Here is a 16096-nt window from a genome sequence, read left to right as displayed (position 1 = left end):
GGTCCGGTCTAGGGGTGCAGGGGGTTGAGGGGGGACAGGCATGTCTGGATGTGGGTAGAGGGACGGCGGTGGCAAGGTGCCAGGGGGGACATATTTTGAGGAATGGTTTGTTGGGGGGCAGCTGGGTGCCCCCCAGAAGTCGTGGATGCCTCCAGCAGTGTCAAAGGACCCCAAACCTGCAGCTGTGCTCCCCACCTCCTCCCCGGGTGCTGGCTCTGGGCCCTCCTGCACTGCCAGCCCTGATGGCCGTTATTTGGGAAAAAGGGAAATTGGAAACTTTCCTCCCACTGCCAGAAGGGCCTGGCCGGTGGCGCTGGTGCCACTCCCACGAGGGCTGTGGGAGATTACTGCACCCAAAGCCTTTCCCAAATCTTAGTTTCAGTGGCCATGGGGGCTTCAAAAATCTCCCCTGAGCAGGGGGCTCTGATGGGAGGCCCCCTTTCTGCCCAGGTGAGCGCCCGACTGCAGAAGAGATGGACGAGCAGAGGAGGCAGAACGTTGCCTACCAGTACCTGTGTCACCTGGAAGAAGCCAAGCGGTGGGGCTGCACTTGGGGAGATCCTCGAGCTCAGATTTGGGGGGAAAAGGGGTGTCAAGGGGAGAGACAGGGGGAATGCTGCAGAATGCTGCCTGGATCCTGGGGCTTTGTAGCTCTTCAAAAGTGATTGGGGGGTTGTTTTTTTGTGGGGGGACACTCAGCCCTACACCCAAACTGAAAACCACCCAGCCTGAGGGCTGAACTTCCCTGCCAGGGAGGATTTATTGGAATGGGGTTGGAGGGGGTGTCCTTTGGGTGCTTTTCTGCTAGGTGGGGTGCTGGGGGTCTGTGACGTGCCCTGTCTCTGCCCTGCCAGCTGGATGGAGGCCTGTCTGGGCGAGGGGCTGCCTCCTCCCACGGAGCTGGAGGAGACCCTGCGCAACGGGGTCCTCCTGGCCAAGCTGGGCCACTGCTTTGCCCCTGCCATTGTCCCACTGAAGAAGATCTACGACCCTGAACAGACACGGTACAAGGTAAGGCTGTGGCACCAGAAGGAAGGTGTAGTACCACTTGGGGTGTACCCCCAGACCCTTGCATTGCTGGTGAGTGCAGAGTGAGGAGGGACTCACTGACAGCAGTCACTGAGGCCACAGGCGTTGCCTCTGTCTTTAACCTCCCGCCCTGGCTGGGTTGGTCTGGGGGCAAGGGGGACCCCAGGGGTGGGAGAAGGTGGGGTTCAGCCTGACCTCAGCTCGTCTCTTCCAGGCAGCTGGTCTTCACTTCCGGCACACGGATAACATCAACTACTGGCGCGATGCCATGAGCCACGTGGGGCTTCCCTCGGTAACATCTCCCCTCTGCTTTCCCCAGCCAAGGAACACACTGGCCTTTGCCTTGTGGCAGTACTGGGGGGTGCTGGTATAGCAGGGGGGCTTCGTCTCTGCCCCCCACTCTTTGACACCAGCCCACCTGGGGACCGTCTCGATGCCATTGTCACCTGAGGTGTCTCTTGTCTTGCTGGCAGATCTTCCACCCAGAGACCACTGACATCTATGACAAGAAGAACATGCCCCGGGTGGTCTACTGCATCCATGCACTCAGGTGGGTGCCCTGGCCTGGCTGTCATGGGATGTGTGATGCTTATGAGCCCTCTGGTGGTGTCAGCCTCAGGTGACACAGAAGCGTTGGGAGGGAGAAGCAGGTGATGTCACGGTGGGGATTTGTATTTCAGCTTGTACCTCTTCAAGCTGGGGCTGGCTCCTCTGATCCAGGACTTGTATGGGAAAGTGGACTTCACAGGTATGGCACCATGCGGGGAGACCTGGGCTGGGGCTGCCGGTGGGGGGGTTGCCACCAATGCTCTGGGGTCCCGTGGCAGGAGGGATGTGGGGAGTGCAAGTTTTGGATGAGTTTTGCCAAAGCTGCCTCAGGGATGCTCACCCCAGTGTGGGGGTTTTCTGCACCCCTCTTGGTCTGGCAGGGGAGTGGGGGCTCTGCTAGCTGCCCCTGCTCCAGCACTGGGCCACAGGGCTGGTGCTGAGCAAAGCTGCCTCTGTGCTCTGCTCCAGAGGAGGAGATCAACAACATGAAGCGGGAGCTGGAGAAGTATGGGCTGCAGCTGCCTGCCTTCAGCAAGATTGGCGGCATTTTGGCCAACGAGCTCTCAGTGGATGAAGCAGCAGGTGACGGGTGCCTGGTGGGGAGTGGGGCTGCCTGTCAGCCTGTAGCAGGATCTTGGCTCAGCCCCTGAACGCCAAATCTGGGGCCAGCAAACTGGGAGGGGATGCTCGCGGAGGTGATGGTGCTCTGGGATGCAGTGGGAGGCACCTGGTTGTTCTCTTTCGGCCCAGCACAAGGATGCAGGTGCTGGCACAGCCCTTTCCTGGCCAGCAGCATCTGGGGTTCTGCATTCCCTGGGCTTGCTGTGAGACACAGACTTCCTGGGTGCTGGAGACTGCAGCTTGCCTTTCAAACAGGGCAGGCTCCCACCATCGCCTGTGGAATGTCTTGTCCCACTGCCTGCAGGGATAAAGTGGGGGGTCCATCTTGCCCCTCCGTGTCCCATCTCACCCACCTCCTCCCCTCCTCGCCTCCAGTCCACGCCGCAGTGTTGGCCATCAATGAAGCGGTGGATCGGGGGGTGGTGGCCCAGACGATGGAGACCCTCCACAACCCCCACGCGATGCTGGTGGGACTGCGCGAGGAGCTGGCAGGTGCCTACCAGGAGGTGCTGCACCAGGCCAAGCTGGAGAAGGGCAGCAATGCCAGAAACAGGGTGAGGAGGGCACAGGGTGCTCCGGCGTGGCTGGGAGAGGAGCAGCCCCTTTGCTGTTGGGCTGGGGGGTGCTTCCAGCTGGAGGGGTCCCTTGGCCAGAGACCATACAGTGCTTGCTGACTGAAACCCAGCCTGGGAGCCCTTGTGCTGAGCAGAAGATTGGGGAGATGATTCCTGCTTGGGGGCTGGTTCACCCAGGGCTTGGGGTTGGGAAATGAGCCCAGGCATCTGCAGGGGGACCCCACTGCGCATGGTGGGGTGTGCTTGGGCAGAAAGCTCAGGCTGGGGAGTCCCTCTCCAGTACGTGCAGGTGATCCCCGAAGGAGAGGACGTCTATGACTGGTGTCTGACCCAGGCTGAAATCCAAGGGAACATCAACAAAGTGAATGGTGAGCAAAGCTGGGGCTTCCCTTTGGGAGTTCTCCGGGGCTTATAGTGGGACCATGGTAGCCCAGGGCATGGGGAGAGGGGTGGGCATGGCAGAAAGGAGCCTCAGTCCTAGTGGGAAGAAGGGCCGGGTGTGCATTTCCAAGGAGAAGTTAAAATGATGGGAATGCAGGCTTCAGCCATAGCTGCCTTTGCTCCCTGGAGCTGTGGGATGATTTACCTGCTCACCTCTGGAGTGAACTGGCCTCTTGCAGTGCGTGGGGCTCTGGAAGAGGTGGACAGTGCCCTGGAGAGACAGGATGTGCTGGCACTGCACCACGCACTGCAGGACCCCACCCTGGCCCTGCGCTGCCTCCAGCGTGACAACCTCGAGCTCTACTTGGAGCAGCTGAGCATGGACCGGGAGGAGAAGGCACTGGTAGGGGCTGGCAGGAGCCTGTGGTGTGGGGTACTTGTGCTGGTGTGGGGTACTTGTGCTGGGGGCCAGGCCATGGTCCCCCAGAAGAGGGGGGTCCCCTGGGCTGGGGAGTTGGCAGCTTTCTGCCAGGGGTCTGAGCATGGCTGCTCTGTCAGCACAAGCATGATGAGCTGTGACACCCCTCTCTACCTGTTGCAGGAGCTGGGCTACCTGGAGCTGCTGGAGCAGGAGGAGCTGCAGGCAGGGATCCTCACAGCGAACCGGAGGGACGAGACGGAGCGAGCCAGTGAGTGCCTTGGTGAACGCTTGTTGCAGGTCCTGCTGCCTGGTGCATCCCCCAGAGCTGGTGGGCCTGCTGGCAGCCTGGCCCTGAGACAGGGCATGGCCACCTCCTGCAGCCTCCCTGTGCCAGCTCCCCTGTCTGTCCCTCAGTGCTGCAGGCTGTTGGCCGGATCAACGCTGCTGTCCGCCGAGGGACGCCAGCAGAAACCTTGGAAGCGCTGATGGACCCCGCAGCACAACTGCCTGATGTGCACGCCCCTGCTGCCCCCCTGTACCAGCACCAGCTGGCCCTGCTGCAGTGCCAGCACCCGCGGGTGAGAGACCCCCGGGGATGGGCGATGGGTGATGGGTCCCCTTGATGCTGGGTGGGTTGGTGCCTCTGCTGGGACTGCGGTGCTTCCTCTGCTGCTGCTTCTCCGGGGCAGCTGGGACTGGAGGATGAGGTTATGGGGGTTCAGTGTCTCTGCATGCCCCATGCAGGGAGAGTTGGCACAGGAGGAGCTGTTTGTGGCTGTGGAGATGCTCTCGGCTGTGGCACTGGTTAACCAAGCCCTGGATGCCAGGGACTCCAACAGGCTCTGGAGCAGCCTGGTCAGCCCTGCCCTGGGCCTCTCAGGAGTTGAGGATGCAAACGCACAGCGGTGAGTTGGGCTCTGTGTTGGGGGCAGGTGTGAAGAAGTCCTGTGGGAGGGGCTGGTCAGGGGCCTGGGCTTCTTGTGGGTTTGTTCCAGCAGCCTTCCTGTCCTGTGCCTGTCTGAAGAGCTGGGCAGCTGGCTCTGGCAGGTGCCCTCCTGCTCGGAATGCACCGAGCCCTGCTTGGAATGCACCAAGTCATTGCCCTGTGTCTCTCCTGCAGGTACTTTGATGACTTGTTGCAGCTGAAGGGCCAGTCGAGGAGAGCAGGAGCTGAGTTCCTGAGCTGGAATGACATTCAGGACAGTGTCAACAGCACCAATTTATCAGTGCAGGATGAAAACAACCGTGAGTCCTGCCCACACAAGGTTTGGGCGTGCAGGGGGCCTGCAGATATCCTGGGAGGGAGGTTGCACTGGGATTCCAGCTGCAATGAAACACCAGAGAATCTCACGCCACCCGGGGCTGTGACTCCCTTGGGAGCATTGGAGGGGCTGAACTGTGTGTCCCTTCCCTCCCACACAGGAGTCCATGCAGTCCGGCTGGTCAACGAGGCGCTGCTGCAGGCGGATCCTGAGAAGACGCTGGCGGCGTTGCTGCTGCTGGCGCCCGCCCTGCCCGACATCGCCCTTCCAACCGCCCCGCGCTACCACAGTGTCCTGTCCGGGGCACGGAGGCAGAAAGTCCAGGTGGGGCGGGGATCATCAGCTGTGGAGTACCTGCATAGCAGCATGGTATCCCCCCTGGATGCAGGGTACCCCACTTTGGTCACAAGACTGTGAAGTAACCCCCCCACTCCAGCAATGCAGCACCTGCAAAGCAGGAGGTGCTCAAAGGGGGCTGCCCAGCTCACTAGACCCCATCTCCCCCATCTCTCAGGCCACGGAGGACAATGGAGCTGTGCTTTGGTGGGAGGAGATCCAGGAAGGGGTCTGCCAGGCCAACCAGGACACAGTGGCAGCCAGGAGCAGTGAGTGCTCTCCCCATGTGGGTGCTGCTGTGGAGGCTGGGGGACAAGAAGGGGCTGACATGAGCCCCTCTGCTCCTGCAGTGGCTCTGGGCACAGCCGCCATCAACCAGGCCATCAAGGAAGGGAAGGCGTCGCAGACGCTGCGCGTGCTGTGCAACCCTGACGTGGCCCTGCGTGGGGTGGTGAGCGCCTGTGCTGATGCCTACCAGGAGCAGCTGGCGGCTCTGATGGCCACCAAGAGACCAGCAGGTAAAACCCTGGGGGCTGTAAAACCTCCCCCACCCTGGGGGCCTGGGATGCACCCCCGGCCCGGGTGTTTGGGGGGAGCAGCACTCTCCAGCAGCTCCCATCCATCCTGGTACGCAGGGAGCACGAAGCCATCCTGGATCCGGCACAGGCTGCTGGATGGGGCCGAGTACTACCTGAACCTGCAGACCTTGGAGGGCAGCTGGCAGTGCCCACACAACGGCAGCTTCAACACCACACATCTGAGCCGGGAGGAGATCCAGGTATGGGCAGGATGGGGCTGGGTGGGCACCGGCGGCATCTCTGGGGCTGAGCTGGTGCCTGGTGTCCCTGCAGTCGGTCATCACCCGAGTGGCGGCGGCGCACGGCCGGCAGCGCCTGTGGGCGTCCAACGTCGCCTTAGTGGTGAGGCTGCAGGCGCGGCTCCGGGGCTTCCTCGTTCGCCGGGAGCTGGCGGCACGGCGGCACGTCCTGTGCGAGCAGAGGCTGGCTGCCATTCGGATCCAGGTGATGCAGCCAGAATCTGTCCCTCCTCTGAGCACAGCAATGCAAACCACGGGCAGCTGCTCGCAGCATCTTCCGGCAGGTCCAGGGAGTGCCGGCGTGTGCTACTCTGTAGTTTTAGTGCTGGGAGAGTAGTGCGGGGCTTGTTTCTCTCACAGTAGCTGCTTTGGGTGCTGGTTTCTTCTTCCCCTAGGCTGTGTCATGCTCTTTCCTCATGTGCTCCCTGAAAAACCAACAGAGTCACAGTGACCTCACACAGGTCTCTCTACCTGGTGTCTTCTTGTGCCCAGGCTTGTTGGAGGGGGTATAGGCAGCGCAGAGCTTACCTGGAGAGGCTGCACTACCTGAAAGCCAACACAGAGGCTGCAATCAAGGTTTGGAAGATTCTTTCTTCAGCCTTTGTTCCCATGTTGGGCATTGTTGCCTGCTTGTTCAGCTTGCAAGTGTGGCATCTACCCCTGCCCAGTGCAGAGGAGCCAGAGGGGATTGTGGCAGCTGGGCCAGGGCAGTGTGAGGGGACAGGGGAGAAAAAAATCCTGGAACAGAATTGTTACCATGGGCTTGTTGAGGCTGGAAAAGCCCTTGAAGATCACTGAGTCCAGCTGTTCCTCCAGCACTGCCAAGGCCACCCCTAACTATGTCAAGTGCTACATCCCTATGGGTGGTAAATCCCTCCCGGGATGGTGAACCCACCACTTTGCTGGGCAGCCTGTGCCAATGCCCTTCCCTAAAGAAATTTTCCTTAATATCCAACCTAAACCTCCCCTAGAAGTCCTCATGATTTTTCCCCTCCACCCATTCCCTTTGGCCTAGCAAGTACTTCCAGAATCCAAATGTTTGAACATCTGTCCCAGATCCAGGCGGCCGTGAGGATGTGGCAGGCACAGAGGAAGTACCAGGAGAGGCTGCGATACTTCAGGCAGAACGTGAGTGATGGGATGAGAGTGAAACAGCTCCTGGGACCGTGTTGGTGGGGATGTAGGGGGATGATCCAGAGCACACAGTTGGATCCCTGTCCCCGAGTGCTTGCAGTGCAGCTGGAAGGAGAACTGATTCATCCTGTCAGGGGGACAGATAGGTGCCTGGTGGGTCTGGAAGCCAAACTCTCGGGTTTTGTAAAGTGTGAGGAGAGAAAAACCACTCCAGTTCCATCAAAAAACAATGACTTCAAGATGCCCATTAAGAGGGGAAGGAAATTTTGGGGGGAAAAAGGGGGAGTGTCAGCTGCAGGAAGTGAAGTTGCACCCCTGGAGTCACTGCAGCTTCTGAAACAGTGAGTGGAGGGGAATGACCACTGACAAGGGTAGAATCCCAAAATCTCTCCTGGGTTGCGGAGACCCTCATCCCAGGCCTCGATACATTCCTGGCAGTGGGACCAGGCAGAGATGTGCTTGTTCAGCTCTCCTTCACTTCCCATGTGTGTTAGGGACACTATGGAAAAACATCTCCCACCCCCTTGTTTGTCCTGGCAGATTAAAGCTGTAATTAAAATCCAGGCTTTTGTGCGAGCGAACAAGGCCCGTGGGGATTACAGGATGCTGGGTAAGTGCCTGCTCATTGCCACTCTGAAGTGTGATGGCTGATTGGGAAGGGGACTCTGCCTCTTCCCTTGCTGGCCCTGCACAGTGGGGAAGCAGTGGCAGGCAGGCCACTGGTGGCCCCTTGGCAAGGACAGAAGTGACAGAGCCTTGGTGGTCCTTGGTCATCAGCCCTGGGGCTGCCCATCTGCCCCCAAAATCTTCCTGGAGGCTGTTGCACAGTGTGGCCATGGGCTGTCCCATGTCCTGGTGCTGCAAGAAGATGCTTTGTGGGGAGGAGGATGGGGTGTCTGGGTGAATGCTGGGGGTCCGGGGGTCTGTGGTGGGGCTGGCCACTCCATCCTCCATCCTCCATCCTGCAAATATTCACGGCATTGCTGTGTGTTGCCACAGTCCACACCAAGAGTCCACCCTTGAGCATTGTCCGGTGCTTCATCCACCTGCTGGAGCAGAGCCAGCACGACTTCTGGGAGGAGTCGGAGGTGCTGCGGCTGCAGGAGGAGGTGGTGAAGAGGATCCGTGCCAGCCGGCAGCTGGAGAGCGACCTGGACCTCATGGACATCAAGATTGGGCTGCTGGTCAAGAACAGGATCACGCTGCAGGTCGGGAGAGTGGGGGAGGACTCGGTTGCCTCATGTGGTCCTGCCCTCATTGCAGCTTGGACTTGTCTCTGCTTCACTTTTAAAGCAGCTGGAGGGGTCAGGGAGGGGAGCACTGGGGTGCCTCTGGCTCTCCCAGAAACTGGTCAGAATGCCGGAGCCTTAGGCAGAGCCCCGTGCTTCTCTCCCTGCCTGTGTGGCTGCAGGAGGTGGTCTCCCACTGCAAGAAGCTGACCAAGAAGAACAAGGAGCAGCTCTCAGAGATGATGTCCATGGACAAGCAGAAGGGGCTCAAGTCACTCAGCAAGGAGAAACGGCAGAAGCTGGAGGCCTATCAGCACCTCTTCTACCTGCTGCAGGTGGGGTCGGGGGGCTCTGCTCTGTCCCCCACAGCTCAGGGCAGTGCAGGGACCAGGCCTCCTGCCACCCACAACATTTGGGTGAGCTTGGTGCCCCTCCTCCCTGCAGACACAGCCAGTGTACTTGGCCAGGCTGATCTTCCAGATGCCCCAGAACAAGTCCACCAAATTCATGGAGTCTGTGATCTTTACGCTTTACAACTACGCATCCAATCCACGGGAGGCTTATCTGCTGCTCCAGCTCTTCAAAGTGGCACTGCAGGAGGAGATCAGGTGGGTGTCTGTGGGTGCCCTGGTTTGGGAACAGGCCCAGGGAAAGGCTGAACTGCATCAGCTTGGATGCTGCTATCTCCTCTGTCTGCTGCCTCCTGCTTGGGGAACACACACACTGGTCCATCCCCTCATCCCATCTGCCCCATCTCTGTCCCAGGTCCAAGGTAGACCATGTTCATGACATCCTGACGGGGAATGCCACAGTGATCCGGCTGGTGGTCAGCTTCTACCGCAATGTGCGCGGGCAGAAGGCCCTGCGGCACATCCTGGCTGGCCCGGTGCAGGAGGTCCTGCAGGACAAGACCCGCAGCATCCGCACGGACCCTGTGGACATCTACAAAGCGTGGATCAACCAGACTGAGTCGCAGAGTGGGCACAGAAGGTCAGACCCCGGGTTAGAAGGCTTGGCTCGGCCACAGGGTGATGGGCATTGGGATGGTGATGGGGATCTTGTCTTCCCTTCACAGCAAGCTCCCGTATGAGGTCAGCCCTGAGCAGGCTCTCAGCCATCCCGAGGTCCAAAGGCGGCTGGATATTTCTATCCGCAATCTCCTGGCAATGACAGACAAGTTTGTCTCTGCCATCACCTCTTCTGTTGACAAGATCCCGTAAGTATCCCGATGGTTTCTGTGCACAGCCCGGTAGTGCTGTTGGCTCTAAGGTGTCTCCAGCAAGGCCTTAGAAAGGAGGTTGGGTTATGGGGGGCTTCCTGTTCCCTTTGCTGCTGCAGGACTGAGTTACTGCACTGTCAGCAAGAGGAACCCCAATTATCAGCAGTGCCCCATGGGCTGGCTTGTTTTTCTGCTCTGTCTCTGGGCAGTTTACTGCTGACATTGAGATGTCTGCCAGGAAGAATCTGAGCTTTGTGGTCATCTCAGAGGATGAAGGCTTCCTCCAGAGATGCCTGGGCTGGCAGCAGGGTGGGTGAGGGAGGGAGCTGAGGGGTGCTGTAGCTGCCAATCCCACCTGTGGGCTTCTCCATCACCCCAGGGCTAGTGGCTTGCTGCTTCTTGGATGGATGTGTAGTAAGTAGGACTGGGTCAGGGTGGACCCACGTGCTGATGGTCTTCTCCCTGCCTCTCCTCAGCTATGGGATGCGCTACATGGCCAAAATCCTGAGGATGTCCTTGGTTGAGAAATTCCCTAAGGCCCCAGCAGAGGAGGTCGATAAGGTACCCTGGGACTGGGGCGTCTGCACGGTTTGGTGGGGTTCAGCTGTGCCTGTTCATGAAGGGCCAATATCCCTCCACAGAAGGTCAGGTCCTCTTGACTTAAAAATGTGCCCAAGTCAACATTTTCCTTGAGCCACTTTGGAAATGCCAAGAGTGGGCTTTTCCCTGCACTGCCATCTCTGCCAAGAGGGTCCTACCAGACAGTGCAGGGGTGAAACATCCTTCCCTGCTGAGCATCACCTCCTTGGGCCCCAACCCATCTGTTCCCCAACCCCCAGCCTGTCTCATGTCCTAGATCGTGGGGAACCTGCTCTACTACCGCTTCATGAACCCGGCGGTGGTGGCCCCCGATGGCTTTGACATCGTGGACGTGGCTGCCGGGGCCGCCCTGCACCCCGACCACCGCCGCAGCCTGGGCTCCATCGCCAACGTGCTGCAGCACGCCGCCGCCCGCAAGGCCTTCGAGGGGGAGAGCGCCCATCTCTGCGGGGTCAACCAGTACCTGGAGGACACCCACAACAAGTTCAGGTGGGCCCCAGGATGGCGAGGGCGTGGGAGGAGCTGGTGGCAGGGTTTGGGGCTGACCAAAGGGCTCCCTCCCTGCAGGAGGTTCATCTCTGCTGCCTGCTGCGTCCCTGAGCCTGAAGAGAGGTTTAACATGGATGAGTACTCAGAGATGGTGGCAGTGGCCAAACCAGTCATCTACATCACTGTGGGGGAGCTCATCAACACGCACAAGGTCAGGGCATAATGCTCATGGCAAGACCTGTTTCCTCTGCTCCCACCTCCTGGGCTTTCTGCTGCATTTCCTTGCATTCCTCTGTATCCCACCCCTGGCACAGCTTCCCTCTTCCTGACCCATTTTTTCTAAGCAAGGAAATGATCTAGATTCTGCAGGTTTGTCCTTTTGCAAACCTCGTATCTTCTCCATCCCCTCTCGGGTACGAAGGGCATTGTGCTGCTCCTGGCTGGCCCTCCCTCACTCTCCCTTTGCATCCTCCTTTGCCACTGACTCATCCCTTGCACTGTCCAGCTCCTGCTCGAGCACCAGGACTCCATCGCACCACACCACAGTGACCCCCTGCACGAGCTCCTGGAGGATCTTGATGAGCTTCCTACAGTCCAGTCCCTGGTTGGTAGGTTGAACTCCAGGACCCACCCCCTACCCTGATGAGAGGAGGGTGGACATGGGCACACTTTCTTTGCACGAAGCTCGAGCTGGATTGCTTTGGGCATGGAAAGTCAGCCCTCTAGAGCCCAACACTGCTAGCAGGGCTCTCTCTGCCCTCGCAGGGGAGAGTGTTGCCAGCCTAGGAGACAGTGGTGCTGAGCAGGTGCTCTCCCAGCTCAGCAGAACGGAGATCTCCCTCACCCTCACCAACAAGCTGGTGCCAGCGGCCAGCAGCGAGGAGAGTGACACAAGGAGCCTGATGTTGAGGTGAGGATGGGCTCTGTGGGCATCAGGAGGGTCCTGGGGATGTTGGAAGGGTACTGGGGGTTGAGATGCTCAAGGCGGGCAAGAAACTCTTGGGAGGCACCTGAATATTGTGTGGAGGGTGCTGGTCTGGAGTGGATGCCTGACATCTCCCTCTGGTCTCTAGCACCAAGCAGATGCTGGTGGATTTGATCCAGTCGCAGCCAGGAGATTCCCTCCCGGAAATCCTGTGGACACCAGCCTCAGAGCATGAGGTGGGATGTGTGAGGCTGCTGCTGGGGATGAACTGCAAAACTTTGTGGGCAAATGGCAAAAAAGTCCTCAGCAAAAAGCTGTCCTGCTCCTCTCAGAGGTTTGGCCACTGCTCTTGTGCTCCAGCAGTGACTGGACTCTGGTTTTCAGAAAAATCACGCGTTCTTGGGCCAGGAGAGACCCACATCAAAGTGTGGGTGAAGGAGTTTGGCTGTTCCATCTCTGTATCCCATTCCAGCTGTGTTCCAGGCCCATCCCTTCTCATCCCTAGGAAGCCGCCCATGAGCGCCTCGTGCGCCGGCGAGCGCTGCGAGACGCCCAGGCCTCGGCCCCGCTGAAGCGCCATCACTCCCTGGCTGCCAACGGCCAGCTCTCCATGGAGGAGAAGAAGCGCAAGGTCATCCGCAACCTGCGGCGCCTGGAGAGCCTGGGGCTGGTGGACTCTGCCAACCGGTACCAGGAGCTCGTTGATGAGCTGGCCAAGGTGTGCTGGGGGACACAAATTGGGGATCACCCCTAAACCCCCCTGAGGTGCTGCTCTGGTGCTCTGGTAAAGCTCATAGTGACGTATTTTGGCTTTTTGGCACTGCTTTGTTTCCTCCAGGACATTCGGAACCAGCGGCGTCACCGGCAGCAGCGCCGCAGGGAGCTCCTGAAGCTGAGGCAGACCCTAGAGGGCCTTGATGCCAAGACCTTGTTTTATGAGGAGCAAATTGATTATTACAACCAGTACATCAAGACCTGCCTTGACAACCTGGCAGCCAGCAACAAGTGCGGTTCCTTACCAAAAATCAGTAATTTTAAAAAATACTATTATTCGTTTTCATTGCTCTCTGGTTGTTGTGAGTCCGGGACATGTTGGGGATCCAAGGGGTCACAGATGGCTGGAGATGAGCTCTCAGCATGTGGTTCCTTCTCTTCCAGGGTCAGTGGGAAGAGCAAGAAGCTGCCATCGCTGCACTACACGGCAGCCCGGCTGTGGGAGAAGGGGGTGCTGCTGGAAATCCAGGACCTGCCGCCCAGCCAGTGCGTAACACTGCCCCAGGGGAGGAGCTCTTGCTTGGGCTTATTCAGGGCAGGGCCAGGAGCTGGACTTGATGGACTCGATGATCCTTGTGGGTCCCTACTGGCTCGGGATATTGCATGATTTAGTGAAAACTTGGGCAGGTAGACGAAAATAAGCGAGGAGGAGGATGCACATGGGCCACTGTGACCCTGCCATGGATGGAGCAAGCAGTTTTGTGCAGGAAAATGCAGGAAGGTTGGGATTTGCAATGGGGTTTGGGCTGTGGGTCTGGCTGCTGTGCTGAGGGGGTGCACTGGGTGTGTGACCTGCTCCTTGGCTGTGTTAAAGCTGTGAAGCCCCTTTTGGTAGCGAGTGGCTCTGTCTTCTCAGGCTCAGGAACGTGATCTTTGACATCATCCCCTGTGAGGAGTCAGGCAGGTTCCAGGTGAAAGCCAAATTCATGGGGATCGACATGGAGCGCTTCCAGCTGCACTACCAGGTGTGGAACCTGTCCTGCAGCCGCTGGGGGCCAGAGGGATGAGGGCAGCCGGGGTCTGTGGGGGCTGGGTGGTGTCCCCACGCCTGCAGCTCTTGTGGGGGGCTCGGAGCCCGTGCAGCCCTGCCCTGAGGTGCTGGGGGCAGCCCCGCTGTGCATCTCCCCCTGCAGCCCCAGCTCTGTGCTGATCCCTGTCTCTGGCACCTGTGGCTGGGCTGCCCTGGCTGGGCACGGCACTGGTGGTGGTGACGGTCCCCTCTCCCACAGGACCTGCTGCAGCTGCAGTACGAGGGCGTAGCGGTCATGAAGATGTTCGACAAGGCCAAGGTCAACGTCAACCTGCTCATTTTCCTCCTCAACAAGAAGTTCTTCAAGAAGTAACAGGGTCAGGGGTGGGGCTGTAGGGAAGGGGGACAATGTAAACCTGCCACAGAGACCTCAGGGTCAGTGGTCCCAGGGCAGGGATGCTGCTGCTGGCCATGGAGCTTCCCTGCATGGATGCAGTGTGCTCGTGCAGCTGCAGCCAGCGGTGCCTGACTGGGGGACACAGGGCTCAGCCCCAGCCCTGGGCACCCCGAGCTTGGTACTAAACCAGTGCCCAACCTCCCTGCAGGAGGGTGCAGCTGCCAAAGCTTTTGCAGAATGTGTTGCTCTTAAAATCTACTTTTTATCTGGGTATTTTGGCTGTTTAATTCCTGCGTTGCCAACAGCCAGCTGCCCAAGGACACTCTGTATTTCTGGACACTACACAGGTTTTACTGATCTAATAAAGCTATTCTAATATATATTTATATATATATATTCCTCACACTAAGGCTGGGGAAATGTCAGATTCAGTCTTGATGTGAAGGGGTAGGGAGAGGCCAGAACAGAGAGGCAATAACTGCGTGTGAAGACAGCCGTGAGCTCTTCTCTAGTATATTGAGGTGCAATAGAAGAATTTTGGTTTTTAAAGACGAATTTCACTGCTGTTCAGCCAGGCTGGGGCAGAAATCCAAGACAGAGGCTCAGTGTCACTGCTGTCCCAGGGCCGCTTTGAGGGACTGGAGCAGGGACCACACCTCTGGACCATGTTGGTGCCTGCCATCTGCTGTGGACCAACCCCCCACCACCATCCCAGGAGGGGTGGTGGTGTCTCTGTCCTGTCTTGATTTGCTCTGGTGCTTAATTGGTTTTCAGGGGTGGCACAATGACTGTGTTTGGCCATGGCTGCATTTAAAGCACCTTCTCTCCATGTGAGCTCCTTCTCCAGCCCCTTCCATGGGATGGGAAAGGAGCTGCTGGTGGTCCCAGTCTCTTCCCACCCCATCTCCTTTAGGCACAGGAGCAGCAGGTCCCAAACCTGCTCCGCAAAGGAAGTTTTTTGGGGGATGGTACCTTGAGGCGGCTCAGCGGTGCCTGATCTATTGGCGTCTCAGGCTCTGTCTTGTCTTTTGGAAAATGATGTTTGTTTGTGAGGTTTTTATGTGTTTTTTCTTTCACTTCTCTCATATAAATGCCTCAAACGCTGCTTATTCCATCCCCCTCCGTGCTGCATTCCTGCTGTGCTGCCTCTGCTTGTTTACTCTAAATAAAGATGTATCAGAAAACGCAGAGTTGCTCTGGATGATCATTTCCCTGTGGTCCTCACCTGCCTCCCCCCTTGTTTACCAGGGTCCTTCAGGCTGGTGACGTTCCCAAAGCCCCTGTTCCCAAAGCAGGTGCCCCCTCAGCTTCTGGCCAGGGACACCAGGGCCCGGCTCCCTCGCAGCGGTGCCGAGTCAGGTGCTGAGGCACCAACTCAGCTCTTGCACGAGGAATTTAGGCCACTTTCAGACACACTTAATTCTTAAATAAATACTATGATTACATCTCCTAAAGACTATGATTATATCTCTACAGGAATGAAGTGGGATCAAGCTGCAGCACTTTTCCGTGTTTAAAATAGGACCGGGCTGCCATTAACCTGTTGGATGCTGCACTATCTGCAGGAACAGGATCCTGGGAAGCTGCTGCTGCTGCACATTACCCATTACCACATTGGGGTTTTTATCTTCTGGTTACTATATTTGTTTATTCTTTTCCTTCCTTGCCTTCAGAGGAGGATCCAGCACCTCTCTGGCTGCGGCTCAGTGTGGCTTGTTGCTGCCAGCCACCTCCCCCAGCAGCCGAGCAGCCATTGGCTTTGCACCAGCAGCATTTGGCAAGCTGAAACCACTTTTTTGGGGTGTCCTGGGGATGCAGGGGAAGCCTGAGGTAAAGAACTCCACCTAATGCTAATACTCCCAACTATTCACTAAGCACAGTTGCAGCATGGGCTGGAGGGGACGCGGTGTTGCTGTGGAAAAGGTGATTTTTTTTGGCTCCCGGGAAGTTGTGCTGTGGCCAACCATGACTCAGAAATGGGGTGCCACCTCTTGCCTCCTGCCCACATGTTTTGGAGAGGAGGTCGGAGGGGAAAACGAAGCCCTGGGAGCTCTGGAGGAGGCCGGGCGCTGGCTCGCTGAGCTCCTCCCAAGGCAGCTCCACTAGATGTCATTGCAAGCTGGGGATAAGCGCCTGCACGGCCGCGGCCACCCGGCACCAGCCGTGGGCTCTCGGCGAGCACAGCCCTGCCGTGGGCTCCTCTGGTGCTGCCGATGCTCAGCGCGGCCCCAGCTCCAAGGACGGATCCACCAGAGCAGCTCCAGCACATCCCGGTGTGCACAAAGCAAGAGTGAAGCTCGCAGGGGGCAGGGACTCGTCCTCGCAGCGCAGCCTCCCCGCAGCCTTTCGGGCTGTTCCTGGAGCACTG

The 16096-nt window shown here is 58.4% G+C and overlaps 1 protein-coding gene across 1 annotated transcript; it reads left to right on the top strand.

The window, feature by feature from the left end:
• Positions 1 to 458: 458 nt before the first annotated feature.
• IQGAP3 (IQ motif containing GTPase activating protein 3) lies at positions 459 to 14893 on the top strand. Its single transcript, XM_068995131.1, has 37 exons — positions 459 to 538; positions 855 to 1011; positions 1244 to 1321; positions 1503 to 1579; positions 1710 to 1777; positions 2047 to 2160; positions 2575 to 2753; positions 3055 to 3142; positions 3395 to 3558; positions 3757 to 3844; positions 3991 to 4154; positions 4321 to 4481; positions 4697 to 4821; positions 4999 to 5162; positions 5353 to 5443; positions 5525 to 5692; positions 5810 to 5952; positions 6026 to 6196; positions 6484 to 6567; positions 7048 to 7119; positions 7666 to 7735; positions 8125 to 8333; positions 8537 to 8689; positions 8799 to 8962; positions 9120 to 9344; positions 9430 to 9570; positions 10050 to 10134; positions 10430 to 10662; positions 10741 to 10873; positions 11168 to 11270; positions 11428 to 11572; positions 11736 to 11823; positions 12093 to 12305; positions 12426 to 12592; positions 12746 to 12847; positions 13218 to 13326; positions 13591 to 14893. Exons 1-37 carry the CDS (start codon positions 474 to 476, stop codon positions 13702 to 13704), a joined length of 4875 nt encoding a protein of 1624 aa, XP_068851232.1. The 5' UTR covers positions 459 to 473; the 3' UTR covers positions 13705 to 14893.
• The last annotated feature ends 1203 nt before the right edge of the window (positions 14894 to 16096 follow it).

Source organism: Aphelocoma coerulescens, chromosome 25, assembly GCF_041296385.1.
Source record: "Aphelocoma coerulescens isolate FSJ_1873_10779 chromosome 25, UR_Acoe_1.0, whole genome shotgun sequence".
NCBI lineage: Eukaryota > Metazoa > Chordata > Aves > Passeriformes > Corvidae > Aphelocoma > Aphelocoma coerulescens.
This window is presented reverse-complemented; position numbering and strand designations above follow the sequence as displayed.